Source organism: Sciurus carolinensis, chromosome 3, assembly GCF_902686445.1.
Source record: "Sciurus carolinensis chromosome 3, mSciCar1.2, whole genome shotgun sequence".
Classification (NCBI taxonomy): domain Eukaryota; kingdom Metazoa; phylum Chordata; class Mammalia; order Rodentia; family Sciuridae; genus Sciurus; species Sciurus carolinensis.
In genome coordinates this window covers 162,304,728-162,327,501 of record NC_062215.1, presented here as the reverse complement: position 1 = coordinate 162,327,501, position 22,774 = coordinate 162,304,728, and the positions used below count along the sequence as shown (strand labels likewise).

General features: G+C 46.4%; 1 protein-coding gene across 2 annotated transcripts in view; it reads left to right on the top strand.

Annotated features, from left to right (window-relative positions):
- The first annotated feature begins 568 nt into the window (after positions 1 to 568).
- Positions 569 to 22,774, top strand: part of Marchf4 (membrane associated ring-CH-type finger 4) — a 103,892-nt gene continuing 81,686 nt past the window's right edge. Inside the window, exons 1-2 of one of the 2 annotated variants that reach the window (XM_047542837.1) lie at positions 569 to 1,005; positions 1,292 to 3,178. In XM_047542837.1, coding sequence (XP_047398793.1) covers positions 2,657 to 3,178 — 522 coding nt within the window. In that variant the 5' untranslated portion in view covers positions 569 to 1,005; positions 1,292 to 2,656. Of the gene's footprint in view, positions 3,179 to 22,774 lie in introns of both variants that reach the window. The other variant, XM_047542838.1, reaches the window with a different exon arrangement.

Sequence of the window (22,774 nt, the reverse complement as noted above, 5' to 3'; positions counted from 1 at the left end):
GTGCTAGCATTGTCCTTTTTGCTTGCGGGTTTGAAGAGTTTCTTTCTCATGAGGTCTTAGTCATGAAAGGCTTAGTCTCCATCAAGTCCCAGCTTCAATACCGAAGTCACAAAACTTTATCTTTTCCGAAGCTTGCAGACGGATATCTACTTTAAATGTTTATATGAACACCGACATGGACTCTGGTTGAGAGGTAGCTGTCTCTGTGTGCGTGCATTGAAGGCAGCGGTGACAGTAAATGGGCAGAAATCCTACAAACGGCACCATCCATACTGACAGTTTCCACCTGGATGGAAATGCAGGAGTTGGTACCTGAATCACTCCCCCCATCCCAGTTACCTTTCTGCCTTTACCTTTCACTCTTCACTTCGTTCCCTCCTCCCTCCCTTCCTAAATCCCTCCCTCTCTTCGCTACCTCCCTTTCCCTTGGTCCCTCCCTATCCCCTTCCCTCGCACAGTTCCTTTCTCCTCCTCCTGCTCCCTCTCCCTCTAGCCTCTTTCCCTCTCGTCTCCTTTCCCTCCTCCATCCCTCCGCGGCGTCTGCGTCAGGCCCCCACTAGCGTGACGCGCGGGGTCTGGGTGGGAGCTGTCCACTCGCCCCGGGTGCTGAATGCAGCGGCGGCGGCCTCGGCCGCGGCGGTGGAGATCGCTGGGAGCCTTCTCCGCTCCAGCAACCTTGTTTCCAGTCCTCGGACCGCCAGCTTACCGCCCCGCCACCTCTCTGCCAGCACCACCCCTTTGGGAACTGAGCCAGGGGGGCAGCAGTCGCGGCGGCGGGTGCTGAGCAACGGCGGAAGACAACACCTGGCAGCAGCCTGGAATCTGATTTGCTTCCTTTCAGCTTTTATAAGAGATATATCTGTACACGGTTTGGGGGAGTCTCGAGGACCAAGCTGGAGCCAAGTGCCGGCTGCCTCCCACCTCGGCCACACTGCTTCGCCTCCCCCTCCCCACCTTCAGCTGGCACCGCAAACAAGCCTTACCTCGTTGCATCTGCGAGGAGAGGTAGCAACAGCGAGCCCAGCCAGCCAGAGGCAGCGGAAAGGAGGGAGGGGCGGGGTGGGGGTGGGGGCCCCGAGCCGGCGAGGCCGCCCTTGGTGGGGGTAGCGGGGGCAGAGCTGCCGAGAAGACTTGGCAGCCGCCCTCCACCCCCACCCACCAGAAGCACTCTTTCCTGATTATTTGAGAATCGAATTATTACATTAGTGTTATTTCATTTTTTATCATCCCCCCTCCTCACTCCCCAACCGCCCCCACCCCCACGCCTGCCTCGCCTCTGGTTGCATGGCAGCACTGCCCGGGCGCGGGGGCTCAGGGCCGGCCCCCCGGGAAAGAGGAGGAGGAGGAGGAGGATCATGAAGCCCGGAGTCGCGACCGCGCCGGACGGCGGGCAGCAGCCAGAGGACGAGCCCGAGCAGCCCCCGCCCCGGAGACACCCGGACGTCGACCAGCAGTCGCCTCTGCCGCCACAGCAGCAGCGGCGGGTGCGGGCAGACCAAGAGCAAGAGGAGGGTGACAACGACCCAGAGGAGGAAGAGGAGAAGAAGGCGAGGCCACTCGCTCGCCGGGATCTGCCCTTCTCCCACCTCGCCCAAAGGGACCTTTGATGGAACCAAGGGGAGGGGGCCGCGGATTTACAGACTGCAGCAGGAGTGGGTTAGGGGCTGAGATAATGTAACTATTTCTTTCTCCCGTCCCCTCCCACACGCCCCTCTTCTACCCCTTCTCTTCTCCCAACCCCATACACACCCTTCCTCTAGCCAGGATCTTCACTCTCAGAAGGACGTGGCCCTGTGAGGGTTAAAGGATCTTTTCTTTTTCTCCCTTCCTTTCCTCTCCCCCACCCCCTATTTTCCCACCTCTATTCACCAAATTGGCTCTCCCCTCTTCTGTGTAGCCTTTGGCTGCATAGGCAAAGCACAACCCCCTTGCCCAATTTAGCCTGCAACCTTCTCTCCTCCACCCAACTGTTCTTAAAGCAACTCTGGTGCTTCCGGGGGGTTAATTGCCCCAGTTTTCTGCCCAGGAGAATTAAAACTTCTTCTAGCCTCCTTTCCTCACCCACCTTTCCCCCTCAACCAGTTCCCTCCTACTACCTGAGGAAAACTACCTTTTCTCTCTCACACATGCAGCTCTCAATTCTTCATTGAGCTAGTTTTCTGGAAACCCAGCTCAGTCCACTGCAAATGTGATTTATAATCTTCCCCACCCTTTTATATAAAAGAAAGGGATTTACCACTGCCTAGGGGTTCGAGAAAAACCAGTAATCTTTTCCTGGGGAACTTTTAAAAATTAGACATTGATCCTAAGTTTCTAGCAGCTTAGCGTCAACACTTCTTCAGTCCCCCTGCTCCTTCCAGAGTCCTGGGGTCAAAGACAGAAAGGAGACACTTTGAGCAAAGTCTGAGGAGGGGTTGGGCTGCAAAGGCAAGAAAACTTTTTTGTTTTGCATTTTTCAGGTAGAGTTCAGAATCAGTGACTCACAGTTCTCAGTCTTGGGAGCAATTTATTTGCTGCTTGCAGGGGTTGTAAGAAGAACCAGTAAGAAAGGAGATTCCTCCAGTAACACAGAAACACTGTGGACCCCAAGCCCCATCCTATCCACCTCTTCAAAGACTTCAGCCACCCTCGTGGGTTCTCTGCTTTCTGTGGGCACATGCTGATGCCCCTGGGTGGGCTGCTCTGGTGGTGGTGGTGCTGCTACTGCTTCTGTGGCTGGTACTGCTGTGGATTGTGCACCCCAGCTCCCCAGATGTTGCGCCACCAGGGTCTCCTCAAGTGCCGCTGCCGCATGCTCTTCAATGACCTGAAGGTTTTCCTACTGAGGCGCCCCACTCCAGCGCCCCTGCCCATGCACGGCGACCCCCAGCCCCCCGGTGTGGCGGCCAACAACAACACCCTTCCGGCTCTGGGCACCGGAGGGTGGGCAGGCTGGAGGGGCCCTCGAGAAGTGGTGGGCAGGGAGACCCCTCCTCTGCCACCTCCACCACCTTTGCCACCTTCTTCTGTGGAAGATGACTGGGGTAGCCAAGCCACAGAGCCACCTGCCTCGCTGCTCAGCAGTGCCTCCTCAGATGACTTCTGTAAGAAGGCTGAGGACCGCTACTCACTGGGCAGTAGCTTGGACAGTGGTATGAGGACTCCGCTCTGCCGCATCTGCTTCCAGGGACCAGAACAGGTGAGTCCTTTCCCCCTTCTTTGTGACATCTCCAGGTCCTGCAGGTTGCTACTCACCTGCTTGCTCTGGGAGCCATTATGCTGTTGCCAGTGTCAAGGACTGTAAGTTTTAAGAGCTCCTCAGTGATGTTTCTTGTAGCGAAGTTTGTCCAATAGATGTCTGGTTTCTGATGGAAGCTGTTTGGTGGCTCTGTGTTCTCTGGGTTTTTGCATTTTCCTCTCAATACTAGTGACTTCAACTGCATCCAAAAAATTCCATAAACATCACTCTTAATCAAAGATCCAAAAGCAATGTGATGAAGGGACTTGGTGGTACGTTCAGGCCTGTTGCCAAGAAATCCTTTTTGCTGATTTCTTGCCAGTAACATCTTCCCCAGATCATCTTCAGCCATCCTTTCAAACTTCTTCCCTCTCTGAACGTGTGCCAAGAATTTGTTCTCTTTCCCTGTTATCATAGGTTGATATCCAGTTAAGTCTTTTTTTTCCCACTTTGAGACTATCTCAGTTTTCTAAAACACTTCTTGGTGGTCTCAAGTTTTCCTATATTGAAAGTGGGTAGGCAAATCTGGGTAAGAGTGAGTTTAAGGGACCTGGAGAAGGAAGTGGGGAATCCTGTCATATTGATTCCCCTTCATAGGCCTAATGTACATTGACAAAGAGTGACCTTTAAACTTTCCCCACCCAGGATAGGGTACGATAAGCAGCTCATGAAGGACACCTTTCTCAAATCTGGCAGGTCCTCCCTACTCTGTCCATTCAGGTTTTTGCAGACACCCCATTTGCTACTCCACTTACAATCCAGTGTCTGAAATGTTGGATAGCATGTGTACAATCTTCAGAAGTCATGAATTGTGAAAATAGTTTCCAGATAATCCCAGATAGAAAAGGCTCACCTGATCTCATTAGTGATGCAGGAAAAGGAACATTCAATTCCAACATGAGCAGGGTCTTTTGCTCACCTCGGCCTCCTCTTTGGTAGTTTCCTGAAGTGGAGGGAAGACTTCTGGGTGTGCCTTGAACAAGTGAAATAGAATGCCACCTTAGTGCTCCTGACCAGTCCTGGTTCTTGTTGAGGGCTTGCTCTGTGCAATGCAGGCTTAGTTGATATTTTCATTCATTTTTTTCTCTTTGCTCTGAATGGACAAAGCACTTCAAGGACCCATGATGCCTGGGGCTGCCTAGCCTGGGAATTTTCAGGGAAAGTAAATAAATCTCAGGATGAATAAATGTCTCTGAAGAGCTGAGGGTTGGGTTCCTCCTCCTTGTCACTAGGATTACCTGAAGTACCAATTGAAATGTTGCCCAGAATTGAAAACTCCTGTTAGGTGAGAAGGTCCAGGATGCCTGCTCCACACCTTTCTTCCAGCCTTTTGCTCCACTGCCAATGATGAGCCTCTGGCAATGCTACAGGGTGGAGTGGAGAGAGTGAGCCTCACTTTGGATTGCCCAGGTCAGGATCTTCCCAATCAGGAGCTTCATCTTTTCCAAAAGAAAGGATTATTTAGGTTCCTGACTTCCTAAGTGATTTTTTCTTCTCCCACATGGGCTGGCTCAGGTGTGCATGTCACCGGGGCTGCTGGAAGTATGCCTTCTGGCAAGAGCACTCTTGTCTGCAGAAAACAGCAGGATTTGGAATGTGTCCTGGGATAATATTTCACCTGCTGTGTGAACTTCTTCAAATGGCTTTATGCCTCTGTGCCTCTTTTCCAACTTCTATGAGGCTCCTATTTGCTGTCCCTTTCCATTCCTTACAGGAAGGACCAGAAGATAATGAGTGTAAAAATACCTTGGGAAAGATCAATATATAATGAGCATGCATTTTGACCCTGTAAAGGCTGTATTTTATTGAAAAAAGAAAAGGAAAGGGATCATTAGCAATATGTGAAATGCCTTCATGTGATACAGGCTTTGGTCAGAGGTTGGGAGCTTTGCTTTCTTGTTCATTATTTGTACTATGTGTCATAAATAAAGCATTGGATTAAAAAGCTAGCACCAATGGGTTCTCTTACTATGTGGGAGGACTAAGGGGCCGTGTCTACATTGAGACTGGATCAAATCAAGCACTTCCTACATGTGCTTATTATGTTGTGGGGATTTACTTTGTGCAGAAACCAAGAGGTTTTAATGAGGTTGTGTTATAGTGGTAATAAGAGTAATTAGATGTGGAGAACACACTTTTCCACTTCTTGATTTTGTCACAGCATTTCAATGAGGAAGGGAGACAAAGGAGAACAGATAGGGAAAACTCTAAAGAAGGAAGAGAAATAGAGATGGAGACAGAGAAGCAAAGAAAGGGAGAAGGGTAGGTGGGCAGCATGAGATTTCTGTGTATCAGTTTTTATTCTCAGAGAGAGGTGCAGGGGGGGTGGGGTTGGCGGGAAGGAGAGGGAGCTGTCCAGCAATAGTCTACACATGGTCTTGGAGGGAGAGCAGTCTGCAATCTCAGTAGCTGAATGTATTGGTCTTTTCCTACCCAAACAAAGGAACTAGAAACCTCCCCTCCTACCCACCACCCTACTAATTTGCTACTGATGTAGAAATTAAAAGACAAATGAAGATTTGTTCTCTTCCTGCAAAGGTTTTGCAATACGTGTGGTGAGATCCAGCTTGTTCCACCTTTGTACATACCTACAAAGGAATTTGCATGCATGCATGCATTTAACAGATATTTCTGGGGAATCTTCAGTAGGCCAGATGCTGTTCCAGGCACTCTCCAGGATTGAACAAAAGAGATGAGATCTCTGCTCTCCTGAAGCTCCATTCTAGTGGAGACACAGAACTAGATAAGTAAACACACAGATAAATAAGGTTATTTCAGATAGTCCAGGGTGCCATGATGAGACCAAGTGAGATGAAACCAATTCAGGAAAGTAAGTTAGTCACGAATGCAAGGAACAGGATGGGAGGGTTACCACCGCAGTAAATAGGGCAATCAGGAAAAGCCTTCTAAGAATGCTCTGAGCTGACACCTGGATGATGAGAAGGACCAGCCATGTACAGACAGGGCCAGGGCACTTCAGGCAGAGGCCACAGCAAGCTCAGAAGCCTGAATGTGGACAATGTTGATGTGTTTGAAAATCAGATGAGAACTCAGGATGAAAGAGAGGGCTGGGGTGGGAACAAATGTTTTGAGAATCTACTTGGCTCCACTCTGGGTAGTTCCTGAGTAGCAGCTCTCCTCTCAGTCATTCATTCATGGATGACAGGGACTAAGGATCCATCAGAGTGTCAGGCAGGAGCCCAGTTGGCACCCCCTGACTCTCTACTTGTGGTTGAAGCTGCCCTAGTCCACCTCAAGAGTACCATGGTATTAAATTGAGACCTCTGAATCCAGATGGTCTGTTGTGGGACTGAACAAGTTACTCTGACTCTCTGTGCCTCAGATTCCTCATTTGTAAAATAATGATATTCTCTACTTCATAAGATTATCCTGAGCATCAAATCAACTGTGAGAGTGGTGCTGTCACAGTGTTTCATTTTTGTTATTATCATCTCAGATGCAAGAGAGTGCTCTTCTTGCTTTGTTGAAAAAGCGTGCCCCAGCTCACTGGCTGGCAGGAGGCTGGCTACGGTCACAGATGGCTTTGTTTTTGCACTTATAATACTTTGGACACAGTGTGATGCTCATCTGTTTCAACCACCAAAGTCTTTATTAAGCACCTACCTGTGCCTGTTGCTCTGCAGAGCAGGGGCTAGAGACACAGCAGATGTGGCCCTGCCCTCTAGGATGTCACTGTCTATCCCAGGCATCACAGGCACTGAAAGATCAAGAACACGCAGTGGGCGGGCCCCAGTGAATTACAGTAATACTAGTACAAGAAAGAAAGGCTCGTTTAAAAGCGGCTAGTGGGTGGGGCAGCAGGGGAATTTGCTACCTTTTCCCCAACTAGCCAGAGAAGCTTCGCTGTTGTTGCTGAAGACCAAATGAGAAAAATCAGATTTAGGCTGCAAGAAGAGATGTGAGTCACATGGGTACCTTCACAAAGAGGTGAAACCACCTCCCAGGCCGGGCACATGTGCAGTGCCTGGAGGCGGGTACCAGCATGCTTTCTACTGTGGCAGTCAGGAACAGGTGGAAGGACCTGACTGGGATCTAATTGAAAGCAGAAGATGTATATGGAGGAGTTAATGGGTTTGGTTGCCTTTCTTATTCGTCTGTGTCTGGCTTCCTTGGAGCTCTGCCTTCAGAGGAGGCAAGAATATTATGGGATGTTTCAGTCAGTGTGTTGGGTTATTTTGGAGTTAGGAGAAAGGCTTTGTGGGGCTCAGGGAACTCTGGAGACCCCAACATGCAATGAAAGCCCTGGGAATGGATCAAGAGGATTTTAGGAAGGACCCAAATGCTATACTTATTCTTACTTATTCTTGTAGGCACTGTGGTGTTATTTCACATTTCTTTATATGTTTGTGTCATTAATGTCTGTCTGTACAAAGAACAGACCTGCACCTGCACCTTGCCTTAGGGCAAGACAAGTGGTGACTCACATACCAGAAGTCCACGTATTAAAAGAAATGTCCAAACTTTCTTTCTTTCTTTCTTTCTCTTTCTCTCTCTCTCTCTGTCTCTCTCTCTCTCTCTCTCTCTTCTTTCAGTACTAGGGATTGAACACCAACCTACATTCCAGTCCTTTCTTATTTTTTTATTTTGAGACAGGGTCTCACTAAATTGCTGAGGCTGGCCTCAAACTTGCAATCCTCTTGCCTCAGCCTCCCAAGTTGCTGGATTGATAGGTATGCACCACTGCACAAGGCTCAGCTGAGAAAAACTGGTAAATGCAATACAGTCTATCATTCTATCCTGACAAATGTACCTTCAAAACCATCTGAAAGGCTTGAATCTGGAGCTTTTGGTTTGTCTGAATTCTTTGCTAGCCAAGGCAGAATGCCTGGCCTGTGGTCCACAGGCCACTCTGATTCTCTTTCTACCACTGACTCTATCCTGCTTGGAGGAATTTTGGATGCACACATGTGGATGCTTAAGTGGGCTTGTCCAAGTTCTGTCCCTACCATCTCCTGAATGGTGGTTCTTTACCTTGTTCCCCTGTCCTAAAAGGGAAGTTTATGGACCTGAAGAAGAGAAACTTCCAGGTCTTGGCATCAGGCTTAGGCTGTTTGGGCAGGAATTCCAGGGTCCCAGGTAATTGGGGCACATTCCTGAAGAGGGGTGTGACTATCTGACCCCCCAGGCTCCTTCCTTGCAGGAGATATATACCTGATGAGGGGCTAGAGTGGGGTTTTCTAAAGCTAGGGGCACTCCTGCCTGGGCCCAGGCGATGCACTGCAAAGGGACTGTAAGAGGAAGTGACTTGTGTGTGTGTGTTTGTCACTGGGTCATCAACTCTCAACCCAGGTCCTGGCATCTGCTTCACGCTTTATAATTACTGAAACATTTGCTCATTGAATAGGAAGCTCCAGGGGCAGGGGAAGTGGAAAAAAAAGAACATTTAGGAGAAAAATATTCAACAGTGTCAAAAGCTGAAAGTTGCTTTGCAGAATGCGGGCACAAAGGGCCACGCATTGGCCGATGAGGGAATCTCCCGGAAGTCAACTTGGTTAATGATATTAGAAAGCACTTTCTATCCAGGCTGTCCCAAGACAGTACAGGCTGCCTCAGAAGGGGAATCACATGGGTGACCAGGACTAGATGACCCTCAAGATCTCTTCAAGCATGAGAGTTTGAAGTTCATAAATGAGATTTTTGGGGGGTCTGGAGAAATATTTAATCTAAGCAGAAAGAAATGACCCTTTATTCTTCACCAAAGAAAGGGCCCATCTCATGCCAGGACACGTCGTTCCAGTGTGTGGATTAGATGGCATATACAAATGTGACTTCAGCAAAGATTCCAAAGAACAGTCTCTGTCCTGTGTTTATAGAGTCCCAAGTTATCCACAGTCACATGATTTCTGAGACTGTGAATTTTTGCTATGCACACACCATGATAGGAGAGCAAGTCCTTCATGGCCAATAGGCAACAGATACCAACATGGACTTATAGAGAGAGAACCAACCCAGAAAAGAGGGAACTAGTTACTGCCCTCAGTTTTTCCATTGTTGCCTTTTAGTTTCTATTTCTACTGATCCTGGTCCTACTTAAACTGGAAGCTCCAAGGACCCTTTCTTTATTCAAGGCCCTTACCAATGCTCTGCTTAGTGAGAGATGGTATGGGACATGTGGTATAAACCCCACTGTCAGATTCCCGGCTACTTCACAGATTTACATATCTATCACTTACATGTGTGCATGTCACATGACACATGAATAAAACATTGATGTCTGTGGGTGGAGGGGAGACACCTGATGTCTTGCCAGTTGTGGAGCCAGCAGTTCTGCAATCAACTGTCTGTCCATCTGCCACAAAGTGGTCACTGTGGAGTGATCCTCCACTTGCCAGCCTGCAGCAGCTTGGAGTGGTGAGCTAATTTATCGGGTGTGGCTTCTAGCTGAGTTTCTCAAATAGTTACTTCATAAGGCAGGTAGAGCAGGAGGTTGTGAAATATGGATTTTAAAAAGCCAGGGAGAAGAAAGGAAATATATTGGGGGTCTCTCTCTGCTCTCTTTTCCAGCTGGTATGTTGGAGAAGCCCAGCTGTGTTCTGTGAGCTGGGGGAGGGGAAGGAGACTGAAAAGGGGGAGAAGATACTCAAAGAAGTGTGGGAATCAGTGAACTGTTTCTTGCTTGCTGGGAAGGAAGCCAAGTTGGAAGTGAGCCCGGATGTAAAGGAGCTGGCAAGCAAATACTGTATGGCCTGAGCCACCTACCACCCCCCTCATGAGATGCATTGTATGTAAGCTAGGTTTTGTGTAAGTATATTACATATAGAACACACTGGATACCTCCTCTGTGTATGTAAGAGCAAAAAAGGGTGTACACAGGGGATACCGCTTCATGACAGAATAACAAAATTGAATAAATTACTGTTTTGAGTTCCAGGTAGATGCAACCTGGCAGGGGGGTCAAAAAGGAAAATCTGGGAACCTAACTTCTATCCAACTTTGTGCTCCAAGGAGCGGCTTTTTGTACCATAAGAGGGCAAACAGTCCCCAGTTTGGGACCCAGCTAATTGCTCTCATAAATATTTCCCCAGGGTCTATCCACAGAATTAAGGAGGACGGATTAAATCATTTTCCCCCTTTATGGAAAGATTACTTTGGCTGTGGTTGAAGAGAATCAACATCCAAAGAACCCTCTTGAAGCTACCCTAGTGTCTAGCAGAGGGCTCTGCATACAGTAGGGGCTTAGTATTTGTTAATCCTTTTCCGCTCTCCTGGCACATGTTCATTCCAGATTAACAGTGCTATCTTTGGTTCCTAATATATCATGGTAGAAAGTATATATTTGTGTGTGTGTGTGTACCTGTGTGATGTGTGTGTATAAATTCAAATACCAAATAAGCAGGATATGAATGATTGCTGGAGATCCCATCCATCCTCATTTTATAATGACAGATAGTGATGATTCTTGTCCTAGTAATCATAATGGTCATCATCCCAGCTCGAAACCACTTGGCCAACAACAGACCTTCCCTCATTCTATTGTGGAATGATGGGAAGGACATAGGCCTTGAGGTCAGAAGGGTATGAATTTCATTCCCATTTTGGATTCTTCCCAGTTGGGTGATCTTGGGCTACTTATTTAACTTCCCCAGACCTAGATTTCATGGTTCATAAAACAGGGATGCAATACTGAGTTTGAACACTTGTAAGCAGCTGACATGAGTTACATATACTTGAGGTATATATAGGTATATATACAACAGCTGCTCATGAAAGGGAAGTGATGTTTACCCCCATCCCATTGGTGGATCACACAACTGCTTTTCCTACTACCTGACTGGAGCCTTGAACAATCAGACAGTTTATATGCTTGGATCACAGTAAAATCCCAGTTGATTTTGTGCCTGACCATCAGGAGTGTGTGTTTGGATCCAGAATCTCTGTTCAGCAGACATTCTTGCCTCTGTATTGCCTGACTCATCTGAACTTTGTCCTATCCTCTTTTGAGTCCTTTGCTCCCAATATAGTTGTCTTTATCTATCTCCATCATCATCGGGTCTGACAGATCTTTATTAAGCAGTATTCTCTGCTTGGCAGCAACTGTGCAGGAAGACACTTTCCTGGATGCTGAGTCCCCAGAGGCTCAGAGCAGACTAAGCATGCTGAGGAACAAGCAGAGGAAGTGACAGTAAAAATGCTTGCCTAGCATATGACAGCAAGGTGCTTACATTCAGGGTCATCCCTAGATTAGTGTTTCAGAAAATTTGGGATGGGACAGAACCCCCCAGCGATGTTAAATAATGTTGATCTGCATTGAGAACGTTACTCCTCTTCAGTTTCCACTTATGCCTTGTGATTCTGTCCAGGGGAAACATCTCCTTGTAGTAACAATATGCCTTTTAACACCTTCCTAATGCTGTCAAGATTTTTTGTAAACAAAGAGAGGAGGTGCCAGACTCAGAGCCTTTGGACACACACCAATATCCAGCTGGAACTAGCTCATCTTGTTTTGTTTATATTTATGTGACTATTATTTTTAGTAGACTTTATTCTTAAGAGCAGTTTTATGTTCAGGGTGAAATTGAACAGAAAGTACAGAGCATTCCTATGCACTCCCTGCCTCCTGCCATCACATCTCTTACCAGAGCCGTCCATTTGTTACAACTGATTAACCAACATGGATGCTTCATTATCTTACTATAATTTTTTATAAGTCATTTTTGGTGGTACTGGGTATTGAACTCAGGGCTTCACACATTGTAGACAAGTACACTGAGCTATATCCCCAACCCTTTTCTTTTATTTATATATATATATATATATATATATATATATATATAAATAATTCTTTTTTTTTTTTTTTTGGGGTGCTGGGGATCGAACCCAGGGCCTTGTGCTAATTCTTTTTTTTATTCACCCGTTAACTCCATAATATGCCAATCGCGAGCTAGTTTTCAGCAGTTACATTCCCTTGATCACGGCTGCATGAGGATGTGATTAAGTGGAAAACAGGGAGACCAGAGACACGTCCAGAAGTGACTTCACGCAGCCCACGCCATTACAATACAATTGTCAAGTTCACTGGCGGTTTGGTAAAGCCGGTTCAGTTCTGTTCCCTTTGCCAGGGATTCTCACGTTTGTGAAAATTAGACCAACAAGTGGTAGGGTTCCATTCCCTGGTTTGAATTCTCAGTGGCTTTACCAGAATCTCACTGGCGACTGGTTACTGTAACACCAGCCCGACCTTCTCAGCCCCCAGGCTGGGGCGCTTCCAATTGTACAGGTAATACTGCAGGTTGCCATCCCCTATGCCAAACTTGAGCTTCTCCAGGAACGTTTTGTTCTCCATGAGATCCGGTGCACTGAACACGTCAAACCCTTTCATTTTGGCTAGAACAAGGGCATCGCTCATGAGGTCTAGAAGAGGGGTCTGGGTGTGAACACTGTAGAAGGAATATGCAGCTTTTAGACTCTTGTGGGTTGGATGGTTCATGATGGTGGAGGGAAGTGTATAAAAATTCAGGAAATCTGTCACCTCACCGTTTGCTTTCTCCACCACGAGAGTGTCAATGATATTCTCCTGGGGGTAGAACCAGTGCTCCACCTCCTCCTGACTCAGGACTGGCGTGAGGTGAAACTGCTTCAAGTACCTCGTGAGGAGCTGGTGCACTACTGGAATGTCTTTTTTTCCACTGGTCACAGCCCAGCTGTTCTGGGAGTCTCTGGCAGTCGGTAGAGCTTCATGGTGGGCTGCATGGTCATATTTCTGCTCAGGTGGGAGAACTTCACTTCAGTCAGCTTCCGTGGGTTTAGGGACCAATGCCAGTACCTGCAGGTGCCCACGGGCTTTGGCAGCACTACCCCGGCAGTGTAGACAGCTTGGAAAATGCCCTCCAGGTGAACCTGCCGGGTTCTCTCTCGGATCAGGACTGGAGCCGCCCTCTTGGAGCGCAGCTTCTTGTGGACACGCAGGAAGTTGATCTCCACCGTCTTCTTCTCTGTGTCATAGATGTGGATGTTTGCTGGGATGGCGCTAATGAACCCGACCAGTTTCTGACTTGAGCCCACTCGAACCCCACAGTGCCACTGGGGAAGCCAGCCAGGCGGCCGGAGAGCCCACAAAAGAAACTCTGGGGAATAATCAAATCGGAACATGTTGTCATCATCTTCCACATAGTTCTCATTCAGGAGGGTGTAGAGTTCCTTCAGCACACCACTGTTTCCCAGGTCCAAGGTGTGCCAGGCGAAGCCTGGGGCAAGGTACAGGGCTCCTGGCGAGTGTTGTCTTTGTCAGGTTCCACAGGACCATGGGTGTTCACCACTTCACCTAATTTAGGGACAGGCTGTGTATCCCAAAACTGGTAGCTTCACTTGCTGGCCTCCTCCATGGTTTTGGCAGGTCCCTGACCCACTGAGAACGGCTCAATGGATTCTGTATTTCCTGGATCCTCTCTGCTGGGAAAGAGTTCATCTTCACAGGCTGATCCTGGGTTGAATCTGTCTCATTGCCTTTTTCTTTCTTCTGCTTTTGTTTCTTTTTCTTCTTTTTGGCTCCAGTGTTATTGACTGTACTCAAACCACTGTAATCCCAGTGACTTGGGAGGCTGAGGAAGGAGGATCACAAGTATGGCTGGCCTCAGCAACTTAGCAAGACCCCCCAGTTGTAGCTGTTGTCCTCCTCATTCTCGCAATTGCTGCGGTGCTCATGGCGGTTTCCGTTCCCTTCCATCATCTGCGGCAGCTGAGGTGCCGGCGGCTTCACTGCTCTCTTTTTTCTTTTTATTTTAAAACAGGGTCTCCTAATGTTGTTGAGGCTGACCGCAAACTTGTAATCCTCCTGCCTCAGCCTCCCAAGTTGCTGGGAATACAGGTGTGCACCTCCACACTCAGCAACACATCATTATCACCCAAAGTCCAAAGTTCACATTAGTCTCCACTCTTTGCTTTGTACTTTCCAAGCATTTTGACTAATGTTTAATGACTTATCTCCCCTATGATAGGATCAAAAAGAACAGTTTCACTGCTCTAAAAATTCTCTTGGCTCATCCAGCTGTTCACTGAACTGCTTCCACCCCTAAACTCTTGGCCATGTGGTTTGGTCTTTCTCAGAATGTCAGTCATGTGGTTGGAGTCATATAGTCATATAGCATTTTCAGGTTGCCTTTTCAGTTAATAATATGCATTTCAGTTTCCTCCACGTCTTCGTGGTTTTTTGTTTCTGTTTTGTGACTTGAGAGTACTTTTTTTAGTACTAATATTTCATTGCAAGGAAGTCTTATAGTTTATTTATTCTATTTATGGGAAATAATACCAGTGTTTTCACTAGTAATAGAAAGTCTCCCTTAGGATAAGTGTATTGAAGTAATATTGTGAGACACATAGAGACAAGTGTTAAATTTGAAAGAAATGATGGTATAAGTAGATCACATTAAAAATGTAAATGACTGAAGTTTCAATGATGCTGGTCTGGGATGCACATCTTAAAATAGTTCTGTAACATTTGTGGATTCTACAAAATACCTCAGGAAAGGGATGACATTCAGAGTTCCAGGCCAGGTCCCAGGGTGGTGTCCTGAAATCCGCATCTTCAACCACTGGCTTTGGCAATTCCACGACAGATGATAACTTTAGGAATACTGTGTGTTAGTTGGTAGCCAAGGGGGATAAGAGTGTGCCCGTCAGAGCTGAGGTGCTCAGACAGATAAGGAAGAGGGGTGTAGGCACTGGAGGAGGAGGGCGGAGTTATATGGGAGTGCTCAGGACCATATGACCAAGAAGTAAGTGACCTGTATCACCCAGGGCAGAGCAGGAAGGGGTGACCCTTCCATCTCTCTGTTTCCCTGCCTCGGTGATCTGAGAGCTATGAGTTCCAGATGGTAGAGCCACCATCTGGAGTCTAACCCACACGGGATTGTGACATGAGGGAGATGCTCACTTTGATTGCCTTAAGATGCTGAGGTTTGGGTGTTGGTCTGTTACCCAGCTGATGCTAATTTCCCTGACTACGCCAACCAACTCCTGAGTTATGTTCAGAGGGTGTTTGAGTGAAGTCAAATCAGGGGCTTCCCTGGGGAAGTCCAAGAACCCCAGAGCAGAGCAACAGATGGTAAACAGCTCCGCCCCTCACAGCTCGCTAAGTACCAGCGACTGAGTGCTTCACTCGGATGACACATTGCTTTTGCCTACAACTCCCTGGCTGTATCTAGGAACATGGCTCTGCTTAACAGCAACAAGGACAGGGAGTGGAATCCCTGCCAGGCAGGAGAGAACATCCTGAGATGAATGAGTTCTAGAAGTCTCTCCCTCAACAGTAGCAGTACTGCTCTCTTAGGGTGGTTGTGAGAGTTGAATGACATGTCACATGTCACGTTCCACTCAGAAAGCACTCGGTAAATGTTAGTCATTATTGTTATTATTTCCTCGTTTATAAAAAGGAGGAGGTTGAACTCAGGAATATTCAAATCCCTTCACCTCAGTTGTTCTAATTTGTGCCATATCAGAGGGAGAAACAGGAGCCAGGGCTGGCAGAAATCAATTTTCTCCTTCCTCCAAAAAAAGAAGTCTCCCTAGAACAATAACCCTAGAGCGGAACAGTAAAGACCGAATTGGGGAAAGAGTTTGGAAAGTAGGAAATGAAGATGGTTCCAGGCACAGGAACCATGGAAACAAAGAGTCAAAGACACTTTTGGAAAAATTAGCATGGTGGGTAGGAACATGGGACTTTCACACTTGACATTGACCTTAGCCAAGAGGCTACACTTAAGGTTTTCAGATTCAGGCTTTCAAATTCCAGTGTTGCTGTGCAGATGAGCAAACCTGGGTGAGTCTCTTACAGACCCTGAATCTTAATTTCCTCCCTAGGAATGAGAATGATAATAACACTGTTGTGAGGTTCAAATGATCCTTGCATGCAAAACTCTAAGCACAGTGTGGAATGAAAACATGTAGGAAAATCACAACGCACAATAAACATTTGCTCTTGATGTTGTTATCTGACTTTGCTTCCATCTATGGTCCTCAAACCGAGGATTCCTGCCTTGGTCTGTGTACATCTTTGGGCTGTTGACCACAGCAGGAGCTGCCTACGTGTCATAGGATAGGCGGCACTAAATAGGCTCAAGCATTACCTGGCATTATCTAACAAATATCTCACAGATATGCAAACTATCCTTCAAGTATAGGGAAGCCTCATGATGAGCCAAATCAGAAGCATCCTTCAATGTCAATGAATTTATTCTCAATCAACATATACTTAAAGGATAACTATAGTCATTCGAGGTTTTGTGGAATTTTTGAGTGGCACATGCCTGTAATCCCAGTGACTCGGGAGGCTGAGGAAGGAGGAGTGTGAGTTCAAAGCCAGCCTCAGCAAAAGTGAGGTGCTAAGCAACTCAGTGAGACCCTGTCTCTAAATAAAATACAAAATAGGTCTGGGGACGTGGCTCCATGGTCGAGTGACCTTGAGTTCATCCCACATATACCCCCCCCAAGAAAAAAGAGGTCCAAGTTGAGGGATCTTCTACAAAGTAACTGGTTAATACTTTCCAAAAGTGTCAAGATCTTGAAAGATGAAGAATGATGGAGGAACTGTTCTAGATTAGAGGAGTGTAAGGAGGGATGATACAATGTGTTATTTGGATGAGATTCTGGATCAGATAAAAGGCATGAGAAAGTTGAATAAGGTGTGTAGATTAGTTAGAAGTCTTATATCAAGGTTAAACTCCTGATTTTGTTTATTGTGTTATGGTTATATAGAATGTTAATCTTTGGGAAAGTTGGGCTAAGGGTATATGAGAACTCTTTGTGCTATTTTTATCAGTTTTAAAAAATAAGTTTGAAAGTATTTCAAAATGAAAAAATTAAAAATAAAAATGATTTAAAGAGAGGGGCAATTTCTCAGACTTGGAAAAATTGGGAATTAGTATAAGAGAAAGAAGGCGACGAACTTGGTGGTTAGAAATACCTGGATTAAAATCCAGGATCTAACATTTACTAGCTCTGAGGCTTTGGGAAAATCACTGAATTCCTCTGAACTTCATGCTCTATCTGTAACAGAGTTAACAAAAATAAATCCTATATAGGATTGTTTTGAGAACTTCAGCAGGCCACACCTCACCCAGAGCGTAAAAGGAACCCAGGGAAAATGTTGGTTCTCTGTCTAGTGTCTTCTTCTCCCATGGTCCAAAGTGGATGATAAACAAGCTCTGCTCATATCCCCGGGTTTGAGTACTGTGTGCTAAGTGCTTTGAAATTGACAGGGTGATACCTGAGCAATGCAAAGTGTTGTGTGGGCAGGAAAGTGTTCCCCATATGGGATCGTAAGCATGTGAACGGTGTTGATAATCATCAGCATAAACAGCATTGGCCATTGTGTGGTGTTCTTTAACACTTTTTAACCTGACACCCCAAAGGAGGGTTTTGGCACACTGAGTGCTTGTGGGCTGTATGTTTTGAATCATCCTGTGGTGATCCCTCCAGGAGTCCCAGATTTAAGCCTCCGCGGAGCAATGTGCTACTTTAGAAAGAAAGGCTTTCCAGGCCTGGGGCGCTCAGCTCTCCAGTGTGTTTAGAAAGCAAATGCCAGAGCCAGGCAGTGGCAGGTGAGTGAGAGCAGGCGTGAGTAGGTATGCAGGGGTGTCACTCCCTTTGTGTGCGTGCTTGTTGGTAGGCGTGAGAGGTGCGGGGTGGGCATGTGTCTGGGCATGAAATACAGAATTTAATACAGAAGAAAAAGGCACTCAGGGGTTGGTCCATTCGGCTGCTGCTGCCACTTATGCATCTTTGTTCCAAAGAGCCCAGAGGCTCTGGTCTTTGGAAAGTCACTGCTGACATTCCACACAATACTGCCTTGTTGCTTGCTTTGAAGGATCATACAGTATGATTTCAAAGGTTTTTCATCCCTCCACCCAACAAAACCTCCCACTAATTGGGAAATGACCCTAGATGGGAGTTCCTTATGATTTCAATTAATTTTCATCTTTCCTATGAATGCAATGCAAGTCAAAAAGTATTTGTTTGACATGATGCCTGAAATATGCCTCAAAGTAATCCAGTTACTATAGACGAAACAGGACTGGTCATGGGTGATGGGTACATGAGATTTATTCTACCACTATTCTCACTACTTTTATGTGTGTATGAACTTTTTCATAATAACATTATGAAGATCATCATCTAACATTATTATTATCTAATAAAATATCATTATGAAGATATTATTATTTGGTTAATATTATTGTTTGATTAATGTGTGAGTCAGTTTTTCATTGTTATGACAAATACTTGAGCAAAATCAACTTAGAGGAGGAAAGGTTTATTTTGACTCACATTTTCAGAGGTTTCAGTCCATGGTCAGCTGGTTCCAAGGCAGAAACATCATGGCGGAAAGGCATGGTGGAGGAAAGCTGCTCAGCTCACAGCAGATGGAAAGTGAAGTGGGGGCTGGGAAAAGATATATTCCCCAAGGGCATGCCCCCAGAGACCTACTTCCTCCAATAATGCTCCACCTGCCTACCATTGCCACCTCCTCCCAGTAGCCCATTCAAGTTATGAATCCATTAATGGATTAATCTACTGATGAGGTTAGCGCCCTCCTTACCCACTCACCTCCCAAAAGCCCTGAACATTGCTGCACTGGAGACCAAGTCTTCAGCACATGAGCTTTTGGGGGACCTCTAGATCCAAATCATAATTGTTAATAAAAAAGATTACAAAAAGACAAGCATTAAACTGGTTTTACAAAAAGACAGGTGGAGTTAGCTGAAGATCCAGGGCATTTCATCAGTTCCAGTAGCAGAATAAATTTGAATACCTCTTGAGAGATCTTATGCTCTCGAAGGTCATAAGGTAAAGATGAAAAATATCCCGTTGCTCATTTCCTTTCAGGTCTGATGGTAGCGAAAAAACTAGTGTGACCTTTCACTCAGTAGACACAGAATGAACACGGCTGGGTGCCTGGCCCTGGGAATGCAGAGGCGAGATGGACCTCTGCCTGCAGTGCCAGAGACGGGTGTGCTAAGACACAATCACAGGACGACGCCACGCGGGCCTCAGACCAGGGTTACATGCACCGTGTTTGGCTCAGGGGGCTAGTACTGCTTGGGAGAGCTGGAGTAGGACCCCAGAGAAGCCGACCTTTGAGTGACCCAATAGGCATGAGTAGGTGGCCAGGCAGCTAAGGGAATTCTCCAGGTGGAATGAGTACTGGAGTATGGCAACAGAACGCAGGCCCTGATCACCAGAAACTTCCCCCTTTCCACCTGGCCTAATCCACCATCCCTCTCATTGTTTTTCAAATTATCCTGCTATGTTTTAGGACCCAGTATGGTTTTCTTCAGAGAAGTGGGTGGTTGCAGAGGATGCAAGGGCAGGGCCTGGCCAGGGCAGGGGCTTGTTTATTCTTCTTTAGTAACTAGTCCTCGCAGTGCCAGCTCTTCTAGGCTTGGTCCTAATGACCCTTCTGGTCCTAATGGCCTAGTGGTTTGGCTGTGTTGAGGGGCCACTGTCTGGGAACAGCACCTCCACAGAACCCCTGTTAGTTGACTGAATGGAATTTTTATCTGGAAGTTTCCAAAGAGTCTTGGAAGAAAGCTTATGAATGTAGAAACTCCCTTATTCTCCAACACATGAAGAACCCTATTTCTGTAGTTGGGAGGGAAGAGCAAAAATTAGTGTCCCGATCTTTAAAACTGAGAAATCAATAGCCAGAGAGGTGAGATGCTTGAGACTGGGAAAGAGCAGTCTGCACCTTGCAGGAGGATGAAATGTTTCCTTCTTCTTCCTTTCCAGCCTCAGAACTGTCCATCTCACAACTTCTAACACGTTAATATGTTGTCACAAAGTGTAGAATGTTTAGAGAATAGAAGAGAACAGGGAGGGAGAAGGGACTGGAGTAGAAAGAGTTTATGGTTAATTTTATTTTCCAGTGAACTTGGAGCTAATCTTACAACTTATTTCAATCTTTACAGTTGAAAATCTTTAGAAAATGTGAGTCCACTTTGCAGTACATTTGGACATTGCCCCAAATTTCTTTTCTGTGAAGAGATTGTTGTCTAAACCTGGGCTTTGTGGTTCTAGAAGTCACAGGAAACAAAGTTTTAGCTTCAGAGACCACAGGATATCTTGTAGAAGCTGGTGGGTGGATTTTATTTAAACTACGGTATCAACTTGTTTAATCTTTCTCCCACATGAGTAGAATACAGTTTCTGTTTCATTCATTCAGCAAATATTTGTTGAGTAGCTGCTTTGAGTCAGAACTATGTGGAGGATTCTGGAGATTATGGTGAACACAGCTCCTGTCCTGCTGGAGCTTTGTCAGGGATGTGACTGCAGGTGGGGCAGGTGAGACACAGTGTGGGTCAGGAGCAGGATTGTGTGAGTGCTGTGGGGGTATGGGCTGTGGGACCAGGGTGGGCTGCTCAGTAGAGAAGATGACTATGGCGGACCTGAAGGTGGTCAATGTACGACAGAGGAAGGCATTCCAGGCAGAAGAAAGAGCTTTTCCAAAAGTACAGAGCTGGGAATGGAGTATCACCCCAGTGTGCTTTAACACACAAGCACACACGCATCTTCTTTCCCCGGCACTGTGACCTGTAGAGTTCCATCTGCCTCCCTGGAGCATCAGCTGGTAGCAGCTAAGCTTAACTTAACTTGGAAACTTCCTCTGTGAAAGGGGGTTGCGGGGATCCCTCCATTAGGTTGCTGGGGAGCGTAACAGGTTTACAAAGTGGGGTACAGACACCCAAGAATTGTAAATATGCTGAGGTCCATCCAATGCTTTTGGTAAACAGTGTCTCATTCAAGACCCAAGAACACTTTCATTTCAGATCTCTCACCTATAGACTCTTGCCCAAAGAGAAAACCAAAAGACAATGTCAGGCAAGTAGCATCTGCCCTGTAGTTTTTCCAGACCTTCGGCTTATCCATTTTTCTCTAAACTCTTTGGGTTGATCATACCTGCGGGACACAGAAATGAGGTTCCATGTTTGCCTCTTTTTTCTTTTAAAATGATCATTTCTCAGTTGCCATCAGCATTATTAGCACCTGTCCTCATGCTAGAAGATGTCAGAAGATTTTGTCACTTATAGAACAATGTACTTTTTTTGGGGGGGATACTAGGAATTGAACCCCAGGCCACTTAACTACTGAGTCACATCTCCAGTCCTTTTTTTCATTTTTTATTTTGAGACGGGGTCTCACTCAAGTTACATAGAGTCTCACTAAATTGCTGAGACTGGCCTGGAACTTCCTCCTTCCTCAACCGGAGTCACTGGGATTACAGGTGTGAGTTACCACACCCAGCTAGAACAATGCACTTTGAGAATGGGACCTGCCTTCATTTTTGAGATAAGCGAATCAGGGTTCAGAGAGGGTAAGTGACGCTTCCGTGTCCCTGTGATACACAGATGCTGGGCTAGCCACAACAATGCAGTCATGAGCAAACTGGTGAGGCCTCCACTCCCATGGGCTTCAAAGTCTGGAGGTGAAGTTCAGCAGGATTATGGGGCTTCAGGGTCTGAGAATGGTCCAGGAAGCTTTGAGGTAACCTTGGCCACTGAGTAAATTGCTCCAGCTTCTTAGAGTTCCACTGTAGCTTTTGCTGTCCTTCTACTGACATGACAAGCCTTCATCCTCTTGGATAATGTCAACAATTTCTTGATCAACTCTCCAGTCCACTGCATTTCTGCTCTAGACATTCAGAGATGCCCTTTTCTTGCACTTGATGAAGTCTGTCAGGCCGTGGACTCCACGGGAGCATTAGCTGTTCTTTGCTGTGCCCCTCTCTAAACTCTGTGGCCTCAGAATAAGGAATGATGACTGAGGTGAGTGGAATGGGTAGAAGTGCAACCTTCATGCTCCGGGAATAGAAGAAGGTCTTCCAGAACATAATTGTGAAATAGAGATTATCATCCCTTTGGAAGAGAGGTCTACTCGGAAGATAGGTAACTAACTTGTTTGTTGGTTTTAGGGCTGGAGTTTAGATTCAGGACTCCTGGTTCCAAGTTCAATGCTCTTTCTGCTACTTAATTAAATCAAATTAAACTCAGCAGCTATTTTTCAGGCATCTAGGATGTGTCAAGCTTAGTGTTAGCCTTCAGAATGCGGGTAAATATATATGCTTCCTTCTCTCAAGAACCTTTAGGTCTAAAAAGAGAGACAAGTGTGTGAGCAGTAATTGTCATGAAGGTCATGGTGGTCCTGGTTGCAGCATGGGCAGAAAGGAGGGAAAGGCCTACTCTGCTTGAGTGAGCAGAGGCAGGTGGCTCCTTAGACCAGAGAACAGAACCTCTGGCCAGTGGAAGCAAGATGAGCTGGTGCTCACAGAGGTGGCTGTGGGCTGGGCACCCCAGCACTTGCAAAGATGAGGTGGTGTGGCATAGTATGGTGGTGTGTCTCAGCGATGTGATGTGGCACAGGGCAGCAGCATATGAAAGGAGTACCATGAAGAGTGTCAGGAGACAGCTGGGCAAGGATCTGTCCATTTTTTCATTTCCCCTAAGGCATCCCTTGCAGTGAAAAGGTTGGGGAAAAACATCTGACCCATTCTTGGTCCCAGTAATAATTAGGGGTTCTGTGCACTTCCTTCTCATGCTTCTCATTGTC